At 42.7% G+C, this 23,406-nt stretch overlaps 1 protein-coding gene across 1 annotated transcript in view; it reads left to right on the top strand.

Moving 5' to 3' along the window:
* The window catches only part of SNRNP40 (small nuclear ribonucleoprotein U5 subunit 40), a 34,643-nt gene extending 11,831 nt beyond the window's left edge, over positions 1-22,812 (top strand). The window contains exons 5-10 of the mRNA XM_040467436.1: positions 6,826-6,948; positions 12,754-12,874; positions 14,607-14,689; positions 16,420-16,481; positions 20,973-21,076; positions 22,289-22,812. Coding sequence (XP_040323370.1) covers positions 6,826-6,948; positions 12,754-12,874; positions 14,607-14,689; positions 16,420-16,481; positions 20,973-21,076; positions 22,289-22,338 — 543 coding nt within the window. The 3' untranslated portion in view covers positions 22,339-22,812. The remainder of the gene's footprint in view (positions 1-6,825; positions 6,949-12,753; positions 12,875-14,606; positions 14,690-16,419; positions 16,482-20,972; positions 21,077-22,288) is intronic.
* Positions 22,813-23,406: the final 594 nt, after the last annotated feature.

The following is a 23,406-nucleotide window of genomic DNA, read 5'->3' as shown; positions in this document are numbered from 1 at the left end:
ACATCTACTGTGCAGGTCTTGGCCTTTAAACACCATTTTCCACTGAAGAAACCAGGGCTCCCTATTTCAGGACTGGGCAGGGAAAGTACCAGATGAACCTGGAACATCTTGTGCAGAAAGCTTGTCAAAAGAACATCTTAAATCAAATGATCAAACTGAACATTATTCATGATGGGACAAAACAAAATTGTGAGCCACTCAGTAAAATACAATGAAGATGCAGCATCACTTTAGTGATATTCCTGCCAAAGAGGCATAACTTGAATCTAACCATGAGGAAACATCAGACAAACCCAAATTGCGGGACATCCTACAAAATAACTGTCCTATAATTTTGAGAAGTGTCAAGGTCAAGGAAAGTCCGAGAAATTCTTCCAGGCTGAAGGAAACTAAAGAAACATAACTGCTAAATTCAACACATGATTCTGAACTGAGTCTTTTTTATAAAAGGCATGTTGGAACAAGTGGTGAAACTTGAATGAAATCTGAGAACCAGTTGGTAGTGATGTGTTGGTGTTAATTTCTGCATTTTGATTGATTGTGCTGAAATTATACAGGATTGTATATGTTATATGTATTATATATATTTTTATAGGATAAATACACTCAAGTATTTAGGAGTGATGGGACATTAGGTCAGCAGTTCTCAAATGATTCGGGCAACAAAAATGTTCTCTTTTACTTCCAACTTTTTGTGTAAGTTTGTGAATATTTCAAAGTAAAATAGTCTTTTAAAAATGATGGTCATCTGGAACTAATATTCTAAAACATTTGAATCAGGGGCACCTGGCTGGCTCAGTCAGTGGAGCATTTGACTCCTGATCTCGGGGTTGTGAAGTTCAAGCCCCACGTTGAGTATAGAGATTACTTAAAAATAAAATCTTTTAAAAAATTAAATATTTGAATCAAACTTTTTTTTTTAATATTTATTTATTTTGAGAGAGAGCACATATGCACATGCGAGTGGGAGGACCAGAGAGAGAGGATTCCAGGCAGGCTCTGTGCTGTCAGCGCAGCCCAACGTGGGACTCGATCTCACGAACCTCAAGAACATGACCTGAGCCGAAATCAAGAGTCAGACGCTTAGCCCACTGAGCCATCCAGGCGCCCCTGAATCAAGCTTTAAATGACTACCATAGCTTTTAGGATAAAATCAAAGGTTGATTTGATCTGTGTAGAGATTATTAAGACAAAGATTGTACTAAATCTGGAAGAGATATGGAGAGGCTAGATTATCAAAGCCTTGAATTCCAAACTAATAGGTTTGGACATGATTCTGTAGCCAGAGGAATTAGTGGGCAGGGGTTAGGTACTGGTTCTCCAGAAGAGGGGTGAAGCACTCTTTTTGGACCATTTACCTGAGTAACCAAACCTAAGCCTTTTTAGGTTATGTTTTCATGAGTTTGCATTCCAAACCATGAGAATTGGGAGGAGGAATCCTTGTTGGCACAGAGATAACAACCCAGACTGCTTGTTTACGGCAGATTTGAATGTAAACTTAAGGCCTTTCCTGAGATTCTATGGCTGGTTCCTTTTTTTTAAGTATTTGTTTTGAGAGACAGAGAGCACAAGCTAGCCAGCGAGCGAGAGCACATGCACCAATAGGGGAGGAGCAGAGAGCAATGGAGAGAGAAGATCCCAGACAGGCTCCGTCCTGTCAGCACAGAGCTCCACTGGGGGCTTGATCTCCCCAACCATGAGATTATGGACCCGTGAGAGTACGACCTGAGCCCCAATCAAGTGTCAGGTGCCCAGCCGACTGAGCCACCCAAGCGCCCCTAAAGATTTTATTTTAAGTAATCTCTACACCCAGTGTGGGGCCCAAGATCAACAGCCACATGCTCCACCGTCTTAGCCAGCCAGGCACCCATCTTTTTTTTTTTTTTTTTTAAATGACATGTGTGTAAAACTTGGGACACCATCACCCCAGTCTTTGTCATTTGAATGAAATAACCCACACTCTTAAAACATCATGGTTCACCTTACCAAGTCTGTCAGTCATTTGTTGCAACATCTCTAAGGTGCCTGGGTGGCTCATTAGGTTAAGCATCGGACTCTTGTTTTCAGCTCAGGTCATGATCCTGTGGTTCTCGAGTTTGAGCCCCAAGTTGGGCTCCACACTGGCAGTGCAGAGCCTGCTTGGGATTCTGTCTCCCTCTCTGCCCCTCCCCTACACACACATGCGTGTATTCGCTCCCTCTCTCCCTCTCCCCCTGTCTCTCCAAGTAAATAAACTTTAAAAGAAAGGAAGGGGGGTCGCCTGGGTGGCTCAGTCGGTTGAGCGTCCAACTTCAACACCGGTCATGGTCTCACAGTTTGTGAGTTCGAGCCCCACATTGGGCTCTGTGCTAACAAACAGCTCAGAGCCTGGAGACTGCTTCAGATTCTGTATCTCTCTCTCTCACCCTCCCCTGCTCATGCTCTGCCTCTCTCTGTCTCTCAAAAATAAATAAATGTTAAAAAAAAAATTTTTTTTTTAAATAAAAGAAAGGAAAGAAACATCTCTAGGCCCTCCCTATTATCCACACTCTATAAATGCAGATCCATGTTGGGGTGCCTGGCTGGTTCAGTCAGTAGAGCATGTGACTCTTGATCCCAGGGTTGTGAGTTTGAGCCCCATGTTGGATGTAGAGATTACTCGAAAATAAAATCTTTAAAAAAAAATGTAGATCCGTGTTATATAAATTTATTTTTTAAAAATAGAGCCTAATTGTTTAGGGTATGGGATTCTAGAGTTGTTATACCTAATTTTTTTTTTTTAACGTTTATTTTATTTTTGAGAGAGAGAGCACGGGGGAAGGGCAGAGAGAGAGGGAGACAGAGGATCTGGAGTAGCCTTTGTGCTAACAGCAGAGAGCCCGATGGGACATCAAACTCAGGAACTGTGAGATCACTACCTGAGCTGAAGTCAGATGCTTAACCAACTGAGCCACCCAGGTGTCTCATTATACCTAATTTTTATCTACTATTACTATTTTTTTTAAGTGTTTATTTTGAGAGAGAGAGGGAGAGCACAAGTAGGGGAAGGGCAGAGAAAAAGGGAGAGAGAAAATCCCAAGCAGGCGCCCCACTGCCAGCACAGAGCCCAAGTCGGGGCCTCATCCCATGAACCGTAAGATCATGACCTGAGCTGAAATCAAGAGTCAGACACTGAACCAACTGAGCCACCCAGGCACCCCTATCTTCTATTATTAATAAATCAAGTAGCCATTAAAAAGTTAACGGTATAAAACAAGTGTAGATTACTTTAGTCGTTATAAGAAATTAGCATATATTTTAGTATGTTTAAGTTAATATAACATGAACATAACAGAATCAGACAGTACTAAATTCTAATCCTTGTTTTGCTATTGACTTGCTGGGTGTTTGTCATCAAGTTAATTCCTTCTTTGAGCTTTAGTTTGCTCATCCATAAAAATTGGAGTTAAACTAGATCCTCTAAGTGTAGTAATTTAAAAAAAAAATTTTAATCTCAATCTGCATTAAGGAATACATTTTAAACTGTGACCCAGTATATACTCCCCTCAGTATGTCTGTGTTTATGAATCAGCCTCTTCTATATGTGACATTATCTTTTCTATATATTTTTTAAATTAGGGTAAAATTTACATAATATAAAATTCACCATTTTAACCATTTTAAAAGATGTACAATTCAGTGATTTTTAGTACATTCACAGTGTGTGTGATCATCACCATGATCCAATACCAGAATATTCTTGGCACCCCCAAAAAGCACCTTCCTACCCATTTAGCAGTCAGTACTTTTTCCCTGCTTTCCAGCCCCTGGCAACCATAATGTACTTACTGTCTCTGTTGGGAATAAAATTGTACAATATGTGGCCTTTTGTGTCTAGTTTCTTTTGATTAGCTTAATGTTTCAGGCTTCATCTTTGTAACATGTATTAATACTTGATTCGTTTTTAACACTGCTACAAAGATTTGTGTACAAGGTTTTGTTTGAACACCTGCTTTCGTTTCTCTTGGGTATATATCTAGGAGCAATCTAGGATTTCTGGGTCAAAGAGTAACTCTAACCTTTTGGGGAACATCCAGACTTTTCCATAGCAGCCACATCATTTTATATTTCCACCAGTGATGTTCAAAGGTTCCAATTTTTCCACATCCTCAACAGCACCCCTTATTTTCTGTGGTTTCTTTTTTTTCCCCACTAGTAAGTGGGAAGCAATATCTAATTGTTTTGATTTGCATTTCCCAAATGATTTATGATGCTAAGCATCTTGTCCTGCGCTTATATCATCTGAAAAGAAATGTTTATTCAGGGCCTTTGCCCAGTTATTGGACTCTTTGTGTTTTTGTTGTTGAACCGTAGCTTCTTTTTCTGGATACTGGATCTTTATCAGGTATATGATTTGCAAATAATGCCTCCCACTATTGGTTTTATTCTCATTTTCTGGATACCATCCTCTGATGTACAAAAGTTTCTAATTTTTAAAAATTTTTAAATGTTTATTTGTTTTTGAGAGAGAGAGAGAGAGAGAGAGACAGGAGGGACAGAGAGTGAGGGAGATACAGACTCTGAAGCAGGCTCCAGGCCTGAGTTGTCAGCACAGAGCCCAACACGGGGCTCAAACTCAAGGACTGTGACATCATGACCTGAGCCGAAGTCAGATGCTTAACTGACTGAGCCACCCAGGTGCCCCTAAGAGTCTCTAATTTTTATGAAGTTTATTTTTTCTTTGGTCACTTGTGCTTTATAATTTCTTCTAAGAATTTCATAGTTTTAATTTTTACATTTGACTCTTTGATCCATGTGGAGTAAATTTTTGCATCTGGTATAAGATAAAGGTCTGCCTTCATATTTTAGGTATGGTTATCCAGTTGTCCCATCATTTTTTAGAAGATTTAATTTCTTTTTTCTTCTGTACAAGCCATACTTTTTTGCTTGTTTTCATGCTTCATAATTTCTTGTTGAAAACTGAACATTTGAATATTATAATGTGGTAACTCTAGAAATTAGATTCTCCCCCTGGGGTTTGCTGTTGCTCCTTGTTGTAGCTGTTTGATGAATTTTCTGAACTGATTTTGTAAAGTCTGTATAGTTTGCCGTACGTAGCCACTGAAATCTCGGTTTCGTTAGCTTGGCGATTCACTAATGATTTTGGTAGAGATTTTCTTAATGGTTTGTGATTAAAAGAAAAACTCCTGGTCTTTGCAGATTTGCTCTGTGTGCGTGTTGGGTCTGTCTCTGCCTCTCAGCCAGGCCGTTTACAACTTTGCATTAGGCTTCACTTCTTGCTTGTGCACAGGTTTGAGCCTGTGCAGATCAGCAAGAGGAGAGCTTAGGGCCTTCTCAGGGCTTTTCTGAGCATGTGCCCAGACACGGGCATGCAAATGGCCTTCTAGAGTCCTAGGAATATGTCAGCTTTTCGACGCCCCTTTTCTCCAAATTGTCTCATTCCCCAGCTTTCCTCACAAGCTTTTTGGTTTGTCTGTGGTTTGCTCCAACTGCCATCCCTTGCTCCAGACAGCAGAGGCTAATGCATTTGCCTTTAAATGTTGTAGACCAATGTCTCTGCCCTGGAAGCGTTCCCAGTTAGGCAAAGTAAAGTCCATCCCTTTAAGCTCATCCTTCAGGGAGCCACCAGACAGTTAAAAACCCCCACAGTTCTTTGAGAATAAGGAGTAAGGTCCCTTCTGCTCCCTCTGGTACCAGGAACCTATCCTGGGGATGTGGGCCATTGTCTTCAAAGCTACTGCTGCGTAAGAGATGGAGCCAGGGTAAGTTAAGACGCTACAGAACTCTGTAAGATTCAGGAGGGTTCGTTCCTCATTAAGCATTTGCCTAGATGCTATAAGCTTCTGATTGGTTTCTAGAGTTCTGACAAAGTTGGTTCTGTCAGTTTTGTCACATAATTCTCTGCTCTTGTAGAGGGACAGCCTTTTAGTATTCCCTCCTCTTCCATTTTTGCTGATGAGAAAAGTTTTTTTCTCTGTATTTTTTCATGTAAGCCACAGCTCATTACTGAGTTAGGATCTCCAGTTTAAAAACACTGGTCCAGGGGCGCCTGGGTGGCGCAGTCGGTTAAGCGTCTGACTTCAGCCAGGTCATGATCTCGCGGTCCGTGAGTTCGAGCCCCGCGTCGGGCTCTGGGCTGATGGCTCAGAGCCTGGAGCCTGTTTCCGATTCCGTGTCTCCCTCTCTCTCTGCCCCTCCCCCGTTCATGCTCTGTCTCTCTCTGTCCCAAAAAATAAATAAACGTTGAAAAAAAATTTAAAAAAAAATAAATAAATAAAAACACTGGTCTGATATCCTTGCTGTGTTAAAAATATATGAACTAGGGGCGCCTGGGTGGCTCAGTTGGTTAAGCGTCCGACTTTAGGTGAGGTCATGATCTCGCAGTTTGTGGGTTCGAGCCCCGTGTCAGGCTCTGTGCTGACAGCTCGGAGCCTGGAGCCTGCTTCGGATTCTGTGTCTCCCTCTCTCTCTCTGCCCCTCCTATGATCATGCTCGCTCTCTCTCTCTCTCTCAAAAAATAAGCATTAAAAAAATTTTTTTTTAAATATCAACTAAACAAGTAGAGGATTTCCATTCTAAGAGCGTGTTGATTAACTGTACTTATTCATACTTTAACAAAGGAATCTGAAAATACAACCAAAGTGATTGGTTCTCCCAGCCTTCAGATACACTGGCAAAATTGTGGTCACTTCTCACCATGTTACTAGGAAATCCAGACAAGTTTCTGAACAGGATCCCTACTAAAAATGTATTCACCTGTACAAAGTCCTTGGATTTCGGGATGTATTATGCAATTACTTCTTAGAATGATGTTTGACCATAGACCCTCTTGTTCCTCTGCTTCAGCTTTGGGACATCCGGAAGAAAGCAGCCATCCAGACATTTCAGAACACCTACCAGGTGTTAGCTGTGACCTTCAATGACACAAGTGATCAGATTATTTCTGGGGGAATAGACAATGATATCAAGGTATGTTTAATGTTTGTGTTACATTTCCCTTTCACCTCTCTTCACTCTCAGAGGTAATGTTTTCAAACTTCTGAGATTTTGGTAGCTTTCCACTTTGTACCAACTACAAGGAGGATAGTAAGTTAAATCTTGTTTTCCTTCTGTCCTGTCTTCATTGACAGAAGTCAAAGGTTGCATTACAGCTCATGTAAATGCCATCAGGGACCAGACAGTTAATGTGAATTGTGAAACCCCGTGTGTGGATTCTGTGAACACGAAGAATGCATTCCCTGCCTAAAGACATTTGCAAACTTTTTGTTTTTTCCCACTGTGATGGCCTGATGAGATAACACTGAAGCAGTTTGTGATTCTCAGCTCCAATCTCTCAGCATATCTTTCTTTTTGAGACTGTGGAAAGGAAGTTTTGGGGAGTCCACAGCTAAGAATGAGGGAAGTGATGATGTCATAGAGAGTGGCAGTAGTCCATACAGCAGTACAGTGTGGCTCTGGCTTTTGAGTAATTGACTTGGATTCTAATCCCAGTTCTATCATTTTCTAGTTTTTTATGACTCCAAGTTGTTTAAGTTCTATAAGCCTCTCAACAGTAACAAGAACGTCTACCTTCTAGGGTTGTTGTGGGGATTAAATGAACCTAATGCATTAGAGCACCTAGCAGTTTCTGGACACAGCAAATGCCAGTAGAAGGGAAGTGTTTTGGGGGGCTACCCAATTTGCGTCTGTCTTTACCTGTTGGCTTCCTTAAATATTTCAAAGATTTTGACCTTACTTTCTGTTGTACTGTTAGAGTGGTAACTGGTGAGTAAATATTCAGCTTCCTGTGTTGTCACCGCCTAAAACTTGGGCTGTATTCCCATCCCTCCTTGCCTCCTTCGCTGTTACAGTGGATGACATGTGCTTGCTTTTGTCTAAAGGTAGTCCCTTTAGCAGAAGGATTTCATCTCCTTTTCCTGTCTGGGCCTTCATGCCATCAGTTTTCCCAGATGGTGTGTTTTCTTTCTTTCTTTCTTTTTTTTTTTTTTTAAATGTTTATTTTTGAGAGAGAGAGAGAGAGAGAAAGAGACAGAGTGTGAACAGGGGAGGGGTAGAGAAAGAGGGAGGCACAGACTGTGAAGCAGGCTCCAGGCTCCAAGCTGTCAGCACAGAGACGGACGCGGGGCTCAAACCCACGAACTGCGAGATCATGACCTGAGCTGAAGTCAGATGTTTCACCGACTGAGCCACCCAGGCACCCCCGCTTCCATGACTTTAATTGTCATCTCTGTGCTGATGACTCCATATTCCTGGCCCAGATCTTCAGCTCCAGACCCCTGTATACGACCAGCCCCTCAGAAGTCCCCACTTGGATATCCCACAATACTTGAAAATTGACCACTTCCAAAATGTAACTTCTCATCCCTTTCTATCATATAACTTGTATGGAGAATATGGGATCCGGGCACAGGAACTTAATTAGATCATCTTAATAGCTAATGCAGTGTTTCCCAGAGAGAAGTTTGGGAGCCCATTAGCTTTAGAATCACTAGAGGGCATCTTCTATACCTGACAGTAGGTTTGTGTCATTAAGGTATTGTAATTTTCATACTTTTAAAATTATTATTGGGGTGGCCTGGTTGACTCAGTCAGTAGAGCATGCGACTCTTGATCTCAGAGCCGTGGGTTCAAGCCCCCCCCCCCCGTGTTGAGCATGTAGCTTACATCAGAAAAAGAAAAAATTCCCATTAAAAAAAAAATACATTACTATTAAAGTTTACACATGGTGAAATTAACTTTGTACAATTCTGTGAATGTTTATGCTTGCATAGATTTGTATAGCTACCACAAACAAGGTTCAGAACAATTTCTATCACCCCCAAAATTTATAGTGCCCTCCTGTATCAAACCCTCTTTCCATTCCTAAGTCCTTGCAACCATTCTTTGTCATATAGTTTCTTTTCTAGAATATCGTACAAATGGAATCATACAGTATGTAACCTTTTGAGACTGGCTTCTTTTACTTAAGGTCTGACAATTTGATGCCCTCATCTACACTGAGGGGATAGACTCGTTTAAGAATAATACTCTTGTGCCAGTAAGGCCTTCTCACCACATACAGTGTGACTTATTCCATACTCTTTATCCTAGCCTATTCCTGGGTCTTCTATAAACAGATATTTTAAATGTATGCTATAGTCCTTAAGGGATACTTGGTTCCTTTTTAGGATTTGAAGGTTTTCCATGTCCTCTCAGACACATACCATATGTTATTCCTTCTCTTAGGGTAGGTGGTTTCTACAGATAGCTAGTCAATCGTACCGGTTTTATTCTGAAGGCTGAACTTATCTTATATAGAGAATGTGTAAATAAAGTCCCATAAGTACAGCAGTTACATATATCACTAGCTTTTTTCTTTTCCTTATTTATTTTTTTTATTTTATTTATTTACTTACTTTTTAATTTTTTTTTAATGTTTATTTTTGAGAAAGAGTGCAAGCGGGGGAGGGGCAGAGAGAGAGAGAGGGAGACACAGAATCCAAAGCAGGCTCCAGGCTCTGAGCTGTCAGCACAGAGCCCAATGTGGGGCTCGAACTCACGAACGGTGAGATCATGACCTGAGCTGAAGTCCACTGCTTAACCGACTGAGCCACCCAGGTGCCCCATATTTTAGAGAAAGAGAGTGTCAGTAAGGGAGAGGGTTAGAGGGAGAGAGAGAATCCTAAGCAGGCTCTATGCTCAACACGGAGCCCAACACGGGGCTCGATCCCACGACCCTGGGATCATGACCTGAGCCAAAATCAAGAGTTAGACACTTAAACCGACTGAGCCACCCTGGTGCCCCTCACTGGCTTTTTTCTAAATTTTTTTTTTCAACGTTTATTTATTTTTGGGACAGAGAGAGACAGAGCATGAACGGGCGAGGGGCAGAGAGAGAGGGAGACACAGAATCGGAAACAGGCTCCAGGCTCTGAGCCATCAGCCCAGAGCCCGACGCGGGGCTCGAACTCACGGACCGCGAGATCGTGACCTGGCTGAAGTCGGACGCTTAACTGACTGCGCCACCCAGGCGCCCCACTGGCTTTTTTCTAAAAGAATGTCCTTCATGTTTCTTTGAGAAGTCCCCTGATTCTGGTTTTGTATAATTTAACGAACTAGTTCCTGGTTATCATATGTGGGTTTCCCCCCCTTTTTTTTGTGAAGTTTATTTATTCATTTATTTTCTTGTAATCTCTACACCCAACAGGGGGCTTGAACTAACGACCCCAAGATCAAGAGTCACATACTGCTGCCACTGAGCCAGCCAGGTGCCCCAGTGCTACGTATTTTTACATCGTATTTTTACATCGTAGCTTTCTATTCTTTATCTTTTAAACTAGTGTATAGACATTCAGATTTTTCTGCCAGTGCTTTGTTTTCAGGAAATTTTTTTTAGGTTCATTTATTTTGGAGAGAGAAAGGGAGGGAGGGAGGGAGAAACAAGTGAGGCAAGTGCAGAGAGAGAGAGGGAGACCCAGAATCCGAAGCAGGCTCCAGGCTCTGAGCTGCCAGCACAGAGCCCAGCGCAGGGCTCGAACCCACAAACAGATCATGACCTGTGCTGAAGTCGGATGCTCAACTGACTGAGCCACCCAGGCACCCCAGGAAATTTTTTTATTAGAAAGTACACAGTATTCCAAAAGCTTAGAAAAGCTTTCTACCCTGTTATACTGTTTCCAGTATGAAAACTCATAGTCTTGCTGCCCACCAATCAGATGCCCAAGCATTCACTGAACAATTGATTTGGGATTTGCGAAATGTCTTGCTTAAATTAGTGCTACTTTCTACAGCAAATCTGGATATGTGTTGGCTGTGCACAACGTGTACATGCCTCAAGAAGGAAGGTCTGGAAATGGCACCCAAGTGCTATGAGGGATGGCTTTGCATTCTCTCCTAACAAGCTGAAGACTTCAACAGTGTCTTCCCTGAAGAGGAGGAACAGTAGCTTGAACAAAAGACGTCAGCCATTTCAAGCTTTCCTGATTATTGAGGCAGCAAACACCTGACACAAAAATGATTGTATATAAAGTGTGTTGGGTTCCACACATGAGTGAGTTATTGATGGGGAAAGTGGAGTTGTCTGCCTTCTGCATTGCTTTGACATGCAGCACCAAACTCATTTCTAGATAAGGGAAGTGCCTTGCTTAAATAGGCAGCAAAAACATTTTTTTTCCCACTCAGAAAAACTACATGGCAGTATTAAATCAAATTTGGAGGAAATTCTGTGTAATACCAATGACCTTACCAAAATTGCTGTTCTTTTTTCCATATGACATTCCAGACCATTGCTATTGGCTTTATTTTTTTTCCACATAGTTGCAGTCTGTGTAAATATAAATGCTATTTTGTATCTTCTTTATTAGCTTAATAGCTTATTATTGGAACATTTTTCCATTTGGTCCTCAGAGTTATTTTTAGAGGTTGCTTAATAATAGCTACCAATTATTGAGGGCCTGCTGCATACCAGGCATCTGCTGAGCATTCTATTTGAGCCATAAGAGGTAAATGTTGTTATCCCCATCTTACAGACCAGAAACAGGCTCAGAGAGGGTTAGTGGCCCAATAAGACAGAACTCTTAGGACTGGGTCAGTCTGACCCTAAATCCTCACTCTGCTGTACTGTCTCTAGCAAAGTCCTGTGCTGTTGCAGTGTGTTCATGGGCTGTAACTTAATGAACCATTTATATTCCCTGTTTGATGTTAGGTTATTTTTAGCTGAAATGTTTCTTCTACGTTTCCTACCCAGGCAACAGTGAATCTGCAGTTCATTTTTCTTTTAATAAATATGCTTTTCTGTAGTGTGTGTGTGTGTGTGTGTGTTGTGTACCTGTAACATTAAATGAAAATTTTTAAGCGTGTATATTTCTGAGTATTATCTTAAGATACATTTACATGTAATCGTAATGCTCTTTTCAAATGACATGTTCACTTGTTTTTCTGTAGTTTGTTTTTTTTTTTAAGTTTATTTATTTTGAGAGAGAGCGTGCATGCGCGTGTGTACGCATGATTAGGGGCGTTGGGGAGAGGTGGGTACAGAGAGAATCCCAAGCAGGCTCCATTCTTTCAGCACAGAGCCTGATGCAGTTCTCATCCTCACGAACTGTGAGATCGTGCATGCCCTGAACCAAAATCAAGGGTGAGATGCTTCAACTGAGCCACCTAGGTGCCCCTTCTGTAGTTCTAATAGTTTAAATTGCTAAGAATCATAGTTGAAGCATTTTAAATGCTACTTAGTTTTTTAATTTCTTTTTTTTTTTTTTTTAATTTTTTTTCAACGTTTTTTTATTTATTTTTGGGACAGAGAGAGACAGAGCATGAACGGGGGAGGGGCAGAGAGAGAGGGAGACACAGAATCGGAAACAGGCTCCAGGCTCTGAGCCATCCGCCCAGAGCCCGACGCGGGGCTCGAACTCACGGACCGCGAGATCGTGACCTGGCTGAAGTCGGACACTTAACCGACTGCGCCACCCAGGCGCCCCTAGTTTTTTAATTTCTAATACATTTTGTTATGATTTGAGAACAGTCTCTGTAAATTTTATTAATTTTTGTTAAACATAAGTCTTGACATTTATTAGCCTTCTGGTCAGACATAGCACTTTTGACTCCCTTTTTAGAAAGACAAGAATTTTTTTCCTCTTTGACAGAAATCCTCTATTTTGTGCTAAAGTTATACTTGGCCCACAGCCAGATTGAGAAGGGTTACCAGTTTCTCCAGGCCATTGAGTCTTTAGTAAAAACTCTGTTTCTTTGCTATTCTCAATTTGATTTCTGGGAGCAACTTTTTTGTTTTTATAGGTCTGGGACTTGCGCCAAAACAAGCTCACCTACACCATGAGAGGCCATGCAGATTCAGTGACGGGCCTGAGTTTAAGTTCTGAAGGCTCTTATCTCTTGTCCAATGCAATGGACAATACAGGTAACATTAAAAAGGAAAGCCCTCCAAGTGCCCAGTCACTGTGGACCCTAAAGAAAGTGGGCATTGGGTGGTAGAAATTGTGCTGGGATAAACGTGGATCCAAGGAAAGAGTCAAAAGTGGCTCGCAGGTTTCTACCAGGGCAGTTAGGAAAACACATTGTAACAGAAAAAGCTTTAAAAGATATGGTCAAGAAGCCAGGATTCTGGTCCCAGATCTGCCATCTAATCCCTGAGCAACTTGACACAAGCTTTTAAGACCCATTTCAGCGTCTGGTGTGCTGCGGATGTAGGCAGCATACTAGAAACTCTTGGTGATCATTAGTTTGTTGAGAAACGTGGGTCTGCAGATCCATCCAAAGCAGTTCGCAAGCATTTCAGAGAGCACCGAGCTTGGCTGGTCAGCAGAGCTGTGGGTAGAACTGTGCTCTTTCTGCCAGCGCGTCTGCCCTCACTTCAGAGCACTGACTGGTGTGACAAGAGGTCCTCATTACGACATCGCAACATTCCGCATTCACACAAACACTCTCCTCTGCTTGTTTCTGAGTTGCTATGTGGGAGGATGGGTTTACTATAGCAAAAAGGAGGATGGAGTATATGCTTTGTGTTGGGAGAGCTTAGAGATGCCCCTCTGGTGTACAAGTTCATAGGCTTGTCAGGAACTGAAATGCTTTCACTGACATTTTGTAAAACAAACAGAGCCTAGCATTCAGCGGGTTCTTGAATGAATGAGCACCCTTATTTTCTGACTGTCCTCAACTCAGTAGCAAACTTTCATGCATACCTTCACCTTTCTGTGCCTGATTTCAAGGACTGTTTTGTTTTTCACACTCAATTAAAATGACATCGTCACTTGAATTCCACTATAGTTATAACGTTTGTTAACAACTGTAGCCACTGCTTACCACGCATGTTTATATCCTGATCGTGATGTGTTTACCATTGACTAATTGTAGCAGTGTTCGCCCTATATAAGGAAAGATGAGATTCCCTGAATGGTTAGTAAAATAATAAGAATTTTTATTATGGCTGTATGATAAAATTTATAAAATCCTTTTGTTTATTGCCTCCACTCTCTTAGAGCCCTGTCCCTTGTATCCTGAAAATACTCATGAAAAAGTAAAAGAACAGATGGTATTCTCATTTTACAGAGACAAAACACAAAAACTCACTTTTTACCTGATATCACCCATACATATAACAGAGCTAGAATGAGAATCACAGCTCACTTTTTCTAATTCTTAGTATGGTACTCTCTGGATATATTTCCTTGTTCAAGTTCAGACTGTCAGGTGTCCCTGTGAGCGAAGTTAGAAAAGGTCAGTCCTGGGTTTGGTTTTTGTAGATGATTGTCACAGTAGTCCATGGTATTTAGAGTGTCATGTTTAAGGCTTTGTTAGATGTGACTTTTGGGGTTGGCAAGAGAAATCCTTTGCAAATGTTTGGTGAAATTAATGTCACACCCACCTACTTTCTGTTGCAGACCCCCAGCTATGTGTTTGGCATTTCCCCTTCCTGCCTCCTCAGCTTTCCTCTGTGCCCTTAGTCACTGTTCATGGAATTTGTATGCATTTCATTTTTGTTAGAAAAAACGAGAGAGAGAGCCTTCCCATGTACCTTCTACCGTGTTGGCCCTCCTTCGTCCAGGAAACAGCATCTGTCATTGACATGACACTGACTTCGGTTGGGTTCTCAGGAGGCCTCCAGCTGATAACATGTTTTGCTCCGTTTGCAGTGCGGGTCTGGGATGTCCGGCCATTTGCTCCCAAAGAGAGGTGTGTGAAGATATTTCAAGGAAATGTGCACAACTTTGAAAAGGTGAGTCCTGCATGGCTAAAGAGTTTTACTGTCCATTTGACTCGGAGATACATTTAAGGTGGTGCCAAGGCCGATATTTATATATATCAAATCATTATGTTGTACACCTAAAACTAAAACAGTGTTATATGTCAGCTATATCTCAATTAAAAAAAAAAAGTGGTGCTAAGGATAGAGGGCAGTAGCTCTACTAGGAAGGGGCTATATTCCAGTGAACACTGTTCTCCATCAAAACCGTTCTTGCCAGAAATAAAACTAATGGAAGCATAGGGAGGAAGGAAAGTTACATAGATAGACGGTGGTGTGACCGCCTTCAAATTCAAGACTTCTGACTTCAACAAGATAGTCTTAACCTCCTTTTCATTCCTTGGAAACTTTGACCCTCTTGGGTCAGTGTTACATATGGGACTCAGGCTTCCTGTCTGTTACTCAGGTGGCTTCCCTCACCTTCCCAGTGACCCACTGTTAGAGCCCTGAGAATACATCCCTTTCCTCAGTAAGGACCATGGCCCAGATTTTGAGAGAAATTTTTCTTAAATCTCAAGTCCTAGGTCAGTTTTTGATAGCAGCTTTTCCTCCAGATACTTTGTTAATAATAAGACTAATGTTTTTTCTTTTGAGAGTCTGTATGATTCAGTTTCACTTTATATTTAGAAATATATTTATTCATGTTTTTTTGTTTTGTTTTGTTTTGTTTTTTTGTTTTATTTATTTTTGAGAGAGAGAGACAGAGAGGGAAAGAGGATCCAAAGCGGGCTCTGCACTGACAACAGAGAGCCCGATGTGGGGCTCAAACTCATGAACCATGAGATCATGACCTGAGCCAAAGTCAGACGCTTTAACTGACTGGGCCACCCAGGCGCCCATTCAGTTTCACTTTATAAATCAAATCTTGTTTTTTGTTGGATTTGGTTTTATTTTTATTTTCCTTCAAAATGGAATTTTTTTTTTAATTTTTTTTTTTTTTTTACATTTATTTATTTTTGAGACAGAGAGAGACAGAGCATGAACGGGGGAGGGTCAGAGAGAGAGAGGGAGACACAGAATCTGAAACAGGCTCCAGGCTCTGAGCTGTCAGCACAGAGCCCGACGTGGGGCTCAAACTCACGGACCACGAGATCATGACCTGAGCTGAAGTCGGCTGCTTAACTGACTGAGCCACCCAGGCGCCCCCAAAATGAAATTATTAATGAGGATCGAGATCAGTGAGCACAGAAAACCTTCATTTGTAGGCAGAACAACATTTTGTTGCCAGGTCCACTCTAATTTACTGTGAATGACGCATTTTCTACAGTTGGTTTGAATGTTGTATGAAATAAAGTATGCTGTCTTAGGCCACACAATATAAGATGATTGCTGATCATCTTTCTGGGGAGACTAATTGAAACTCTGCTTAAGAAATTTAAAGTCTTGGGGCACCTGGGTGGCTCAGTCGGTTAAGTTCCGACTTTGGCTCAGGTCGTGATCTCACAGTCCGTGAGTTCAAGCCCCGTGTCGGGCTCTGTGCTGACAGCTCAGAGCCTGGAGCCTGTTTCCGATTCTGTGTCTCCCTCTCTCTCTGACCCTTCCCCATTCATGCTCTGTCTCTCTGTCTCAAAAATAAATAAATGTTAAAAAAAAAATTTTTTTTTTTTAAATGAGAAATTTAAAGTCTCTTGGTGATTCTGTGGTCCAGTAAAGAGGGGTGTGGTGCATTAATCACTGTATTCATTGAATTCCAATCTTTATAGAATCTCCTGAGATGTTCTTGGTCACCTGATGGAAGCAAGATAGCAGCTGGTTCAGCTGACAGGTAAGGATTACCGGGTGTGCGGTGAAGAATGATGGAGCTCTGCAGGTGCCTGCTTGTGTCTAATCCATTAAGTGCAGATGGCGAGCCAGCACGGACGTAGAGCTACAGCCGTGCTCAGCGATGAAGCCAGATGCAGTAAGAAGGGCCTAAGGACCATGTCAGACAAACACAGCTTCTCTGCTCTCTATGGATACCTTTTTGACCTGGAAGGTAAACAGTTTTTTTCAATTCTGTTGGATTCCTTTTGCCATCAGAGTGAAATTTAGACTCCTAATCTAGCTCCAGTTTCCCTCCTCAGATTCTTCCGCGGCGCTCCAGTTCGCTCAAATGCGTGTTGTGTCCTCTCCTCCCTCACCATCGCCACGGTGCTTCACTCACACGGAACTCTCCCTGTTCTTACACCCCTCGTGCCTCCAGGCTTCTCCTAGCCCCTCTTCTCCATTTTCCAGATTTCTGTGTCTCCCTATGAATCACCTCTGTGTTATGTCTGTAAACTTCCCTGGTCCTCTCTCCCTTTCCTCTGGGGTATGACTAACTGCTCTTTACTCTGCACTGTAGTCACACCTTATACATCAAACCGTTCTCAGCATCCAACACGTCTTACCGTGAGATAAACAGAGTGGGGCACCCTCACCTAATTATTTGTTCCTAGAGGTCAGGAAATGAGTCTTAGTCGTCTCTGAACCCAGAGCAGTATTTGACCTGTTCTAAGCACTTAGTGAATCTTACATGAATGAATTCCTAGCTCAAGGATGGCAGTCAGATTTTACTCTACATATCAGCTCAGCTATTGGTAATGGCTGCCTGTGTTGGGGGTGATTCAGAGCTGGGTGTGGGCTCAATAGGAAAAGTGCCATGATTGCTAGATGAGGGTTGTGTCAACACGTGAGCTCGGTATTTTCCACCCCTGAATTCAGAGACCATGAGACTTTCTTAGCTGTCACTTTAAACTGGCTCAGCCATTCGGTGATGAATTAGAAAGAGAAGGGAGAGAATTCTTCTATCAGACCCTGCTGTTTAGTATATCTGTGGTGACCCGCACTTAGGACGGGGTCAGAGGCGGGGGTGTGGGTGCCCATGCCAGACTAATGGGCCACAGATGTGGAGTGGTGAAGACTGTTAAGGCCCTCTGATGGCCGACTCTGGCTTTAACTTCCACTGAGAGATGTCTTAACCCTTTTTAGCTTAACCCCATCTTTCTCTCCGTTGAGAGATTTTCCTACTACCGTACTAAAACAGGCACCATCTTACAAACATGAAGCCTTTTGTGGCATAGCTTGGACTCTTCAGCATGTTCCAGGGTTTTCTTCTCTATTTGGGGCCCTACTACAGCCATAGAAAAGCCTCATGTTGTTGGTCTGTCCTACACCTTGTTTCTTGTGGACAGTGCTGAACATACCTGAAGATTCCAGAGTCCACTTTTTTTCCCTAGCAAGTTTCATACTGAGATAAAAGGCCAAGTACTGGGGTGTTTTCTGGGGGTAAAAGGTCCAGGCCATCAGTGCCACATTGATGATTTGTAACCCGTTGGTGTAGAGAGCTGCCTTGCAGAGGAAATCTAAGGGATTTTCAGTAGTCAGGTTACTAAAGAAGACCTTAAGAAACAGGTCCACAGCCTAAGGTATCTTGCATTCTAACAGAGTAAGAATGATTCGAAGTGTTTTTACATAATTCTCAACAGAGATCTCTTTTTTTATGTAGTTAAGCTTTTAAATTTTTTTTTTTTCAACGTTTTTTATTTTATTTTTGGGACAGAGAGAGACAGAGCATGAACGGGGGAGGGGCAGAGAGAGAGGGAGACACAGAATCGGAAACAGGCTCCAGGCTCCGAGCCATCAGCCCAGAGCCTGACGCGGGGCTCGAACTCACGGACCGCGAGATCGTGACCTGGCTGAAGTCGGACGCTCAACCGACTGCGCCACCCAGGCGCCCCAACGTAGTTAAGCTTTTAAATGATATTTGCCTAAGCTTTTCTTCTGAGCAGTTTGTTTCTGACATTGGTCCTTTCTGACTTTCAGTGTCCTCTCTTCTTCTTTCCCTCCCCACTGTTCCTTTAAACCTTACATGCGGGAAGCATGGCCCTGGTCTGGGCACAGCCCGTGTGTCTACCTGCTGGGGTTGGCCAGATTTCACAGGCCACCTCGCCAATTAGCCCCAAGTCAACAAGCAACTCTGTTATATAAGGAACCTGGTTCCTGCCGAATGTTCCCGTGCCAAAGTAAGGAGAGGACAAGGAACCCCTCTAAATTTAGCACCTAATTGGCAGCCATGGAGAGTGAGGCCTTCAAGTAAACCCTTGGAGATCTGGGGTTCTGCTGGCTTTTATGTGCCTGGGAAATGTATCCTTCTCAGAAATTTGCTTTTTAGCTTGGCCTGGATTTGGCACATTTCCCCTCTCTACTCGCAAATCACCTACCGCCTCACATTCAAACTCGAAACCCTTCAACAGTTCCTATCCAGGACTGTGGGAAGACTGGTCAGTCTGTCTGCCATGAGTGAGTTAGTCAGCCTCCTGACTTCATGTTCTTCTGTTTTGATAATAAATGTCTTCATCATAACAACAGCTGTCATGTGTGTGCCAAACACTGTGCATATATTATCTCCTCTTTTCTCTCAACCAAGCTGTGAGATCAGTATAGTATCCATCATCACAACTAAAGAAAGAGAAGCTCAGAGAAGTTAAATATTGTCTAAGCTTACTTAGTGATTAAACAGTTGCATGAGACTTGAGCCCAGGTCTTTTGGAGCCCAGAGCTCATACACTTTGTTACTCTGTCATATCTTCCTGGGCTGGGTTAATGAGGACGTTATTTGTGCACAGCAAGAACGAACACAGTAGGGAGAGCGGGAACATCGGAGCCAAGAAGTCTGGAGACAGATGGGCTTCCTGCTTCCCTTCCATCTTGCTTGGAACTTTTATTAAGTTCCTATGGAGCCTAGCACTTGAGAACTAAACAGGGTAAATAAGCTCGTGTTTAGTTGTATTTTAAACCACAAGTGTGATGTTACTTCAACACCAGGCATTTTATTTTATTTTATTATTTTTTTATGTTTGTTTTTTTTTTTAAACGTTTATTTATTTTTGAGAGAGAGAGAGAGACAGAGTGCAAGTGGGGGAGGGGCAGAGAGAGAGGAAGACACAGAATCTGAAGCAGGCTCCAGGCTCCGAGCTGTCAGCACAGAGCCCGATGCGGGGCTCGAACCCACAAACCGTGAGATCATGACCTGAGCTGAAGTCAGACACTTAACGGACTGAGCCACCCAGGCGCCCCTATGTTTGGTTACTTTTGAGAAATAGATAAGAGACAGAGCACGAGCAGGGGAGAGAGAGGGAGAGACAGAATCCGAAGCAGGCTCCAGGCTTTGAGCTGTCCCACAGAGCCCAACACGGGGCTCAAACCCATGGACCATGAGATCATGACCTGAGCTGAAGTTGAACACTCAACTGACTGAGCCACCCAGACACCCCAGCACTAGACATTTTAATATCAAGTGCTGGTAACTGTACCTACCCTTTTAGATGTTGACTGAACAAAACAAATATGCAAGTAATGTTTATAACCTGCTTGAAAACCACCAGCCCTTTAAATTTACCCACAGATTATTTTTGCATGGGTATGTGAAGATAATGTCTCTTTATTTTACCCTTCAGCCCCAAAATAACCCAAGCGAGGTTGAAGGTCAGAAGAACTTCCGAGGGGCGAGAGGAATTAGAAGATGTTTGAGGGTGGTAAGAGAAAGGAGATTACTAGAATATATTAAGAGTTCTGATTATAGGGGCACCTGGCTGACTCAGTCAGTGGAGCATGTGACTCTTAATCTCAGGGTTGCGAGTTGAAGCCCCATATTAGGCATGGAGCCTACTTTAAAAAAAAAAAGTTCCAATTTTAGTTCTGCCTCTGATGAACTGTGTCACCTTGGAAGAGTCACTATACCTTAGTTTTCTTATCTGTAAACTGAGTTTTGACCAGCTGGTCATGGAGTTCCCATGAATTCAGGGCAAGATTGGGTCAAGTCTGTATTTGGTGTGGGTTAATACTGCAGAAATTTCCTGTCCCTTCTCTCAGCTCTGTGATTTGAACGCAGTCCTGGGAGGCTCACATGGGCCCGCACCCTAGGCTCCCAGCCTGCTGAGAATTGCGTTAGCTTTAAGACATCCTAGATGCCTATCAGATGCCCTTTGAAGATTTCTGTGTGGGGACCGTAGGAAAAACGGTCTTCCTCCACGTTCTTTCCTATTTCAAAAGCTTACGTTTGAAATACAAGGAATGCTTATAGTTGTAGCTGTTCCAGTTTCTCTATTCAGTTGCTCAAGGGTCCATCCGTTATTCAGAATCTGTATTTCTAGTCTGTAAACACCAGAACACAGTTCAATAAATATGGGGTGGATGAATGAGTAAATTGTTGCTTCCATCTCTGTTAAAAAGCCGTGCCTCTACCCTACCCTCAGCTCTGGGAAGTTTTAACACTGCTCTTCATGATACCTTGCAGGTTTGTGTATGTGTGGGATACCACAAGCAGGAGGATTTTGTATAAGCTGCCTGGACACGCTGGCTCCATCAATGAAGTGGCTTTCCACCCCGATGAACCCATCAGTAAGTCTGTCCCGACTTTGGGGAAAGGGAAACTGGGGGAAATCTCCCTCAAGGGGCCCTGCAAATACAAAGGCAGAAGTGGATGTCTGTTTTATGTGAATTTCCTTGTTGTCTTTATGGCTGTCCATTGACAGCCTCACCAGTGTTTTAAGTGATGAAGTCAAGAGCAATGTTCCATTTCCAGTGACTCTCAAAAGAAGACTGGTTAATCTATTTCTAGTTCTCTTGAGTTTACTTGCTTCAAGTCTGTGTTTCAGTTACACGTTTGGGTAAAAGAATAATGTTTCTTAATGTTCAGATATAAATTGCAGCTTATGTTATATTGGCTAGCTAATTAAACAATGAGCCTTGAATTAAAGGAGAAAGTATAACTTTCTCCAGGGCTAAATAGAACCAGCAGAAGCACATTTACAAAATGACTGGCACAGACGTTGATTCTTCTGGAGATTGGCTGAAAAGGTCTTTTCAATTTGTTTTTTTTTTTTCAATGTTTTTATTTTATTTTTGGGACAGAGAGAGACAGAGCATGAACGGGGAGGGGCAGAGAGAGAGGGAGACACAGAATCGGAAACAGGCCCCAGGCTCTGAGCCATCAGCCCAGAGCCCGACGCGGGGCTCGAACTCACGGACCGCGAGATCGTGACCTGGCTGAAGTCGGACGCTTAACCGACTGCGCCACCCAGGCGCCCCTGAGAAGGTCTTTTCATAGGGTGTGGCTGAAGAGGGACATCGGGGTTTAGACCCTGATAGATGCATTTCCCATAGCACAGTCCACCCTTGTGGTTGGTTTCAAGAGGACTTGAACTGGGGCACCTGGGTGGTTCGGTCAGTTAAGCATCCGACTTTCGCCCAGGTCATGATCTCGTGGTTCACGAATTTGAGCCCCACGTGGGGCTCTGCTGACAGCTCGGAGCCTGGAGCCTGCTTCGGATTCTGTGTCTCCCTCTCTCTTTGCCCCTCCCCCGTTCACGCTGTCTCTCTCTCTCTCTCTCAAAAGCAAATAAAACATTTAAAAAAAAAAAGGAGGACTTGAACTAAAAAGCCAGGCTACAGTTTTCCTGTGAATGGTGTTGGAGAGGAGGGGAATTTAAGCTAAATCCAATGGCTCTTTTTACCAAAATTGGCTCTTGACACAAGAGCCCTTGAGCACCAAGTCTCCTTGAGCCTTCATTAGCTCCCCTCATCTCATCTTCTCTGTTCTTCTCACCTCAGTTCTGTCAGCGTCCAGTGACAAGAGACTGTATATGGGGGAGATTCAGTGAGACACAGAATGGAAGACTCCACCGCTGCTTGGCCTTGAGACCTCAGACTACAGAAGCGGCATCGAATAGTGCCCAGGCCAGCATCCTACCTGCAGACGAAGATCATTCATAGCAAAAGGCAAGGAGGATGTGGCCATATCCCAACCACCACTGGTATCCCATTTTACCAGGATGATTAAGGCAAGCTTACAGTGGCCTCTAAAAACCACCTGCCAGATTTCAGGGACTGTTTGGTTTTTGCCTCCTTTTTTTTTTTTTTTTTTTTTTAAATAAGATTTCTTCAAAGAGACAGACATTGGTTGGTTTGCAGTTTCCTGTCTTCTAATCCAGGCTGAAAACAGGAAATGTGACTGAAATTTGTTTGTTGGGTTGTTTTTTTTTTTAATTCAATAACTGGCTTGTATGATATTTTCTTTCTGTGTTTCTCTGAGTCGTTTTGTATTAAAAACCAAATAGATGCCTTTTTACAAGAGCCATGTGGATTGGATTTATTGCTGTCTTTTCTTTGAAGCTTGATGGCTGTAAATCTGAGCAGGGCATGATGTGGCCAAGGGATACAATCCATTTGAACTTACAGGATGCCGTTTACAGGGATGTTTAGAGGTTTTCCCCCTTCTCATGTTTCTTGATTTACTCCCGTGAAGATTTATTCCCAGAGAGTATCCATAACGAATGCTTTCTCTCCTACTTAGAGACTAGCAGTCAAAAGGTAATAAGGTCTGAAAGAACCTAGTTTTTGTATACTTTTACATGATCTTTAATGAACAGGATCTACTTCGACTCTGCCTTCTGCCACAGTTCTGAGCAGCAGACCCTACAGTCAGGGCTCCTGAAGTGGGCAAACAGATGTGGGCAGTCTCAGCCAGTAGCGGTGATGGGCTGGAACACCGCACCGGTCTCCACTCAGAAGGAATATGTGAAGGTTTTGGCGAAACTGGACCATGACGTTAGGGACAGTAAGAAATGCTGTTAGTTGCTTTCTATCCTCAAAACAGGTTACTGTCCCCCTGGATCCTTGGATGACTGCGCCCAGCACACAGATTGACACTAATGAGTCCCATCTGGCAC

The sequence above is a fragment of the Herpailurus yagouaroundi genome, unplaced genomic scaffold (assembly GCF_014898765.1).
Source record: "Herpailurus yagouaroundi ecotype Mexico unplaced genomic scaffold, PumYag 77, whole genome shotgun sequence".
Taxonomy (NCBI): domain Eukaryota; kingdom Metazoa; phylum Chordata; class Mammalia; order Carnivora; family Felidae; genus Herpailurus; species Herpailurus yagouaroundi.
The sequence above is the reverse complement of the archived record's forward strand: the minus strand, read 5'-3'. Positions and strand labels throughout refer to the sequence as shown.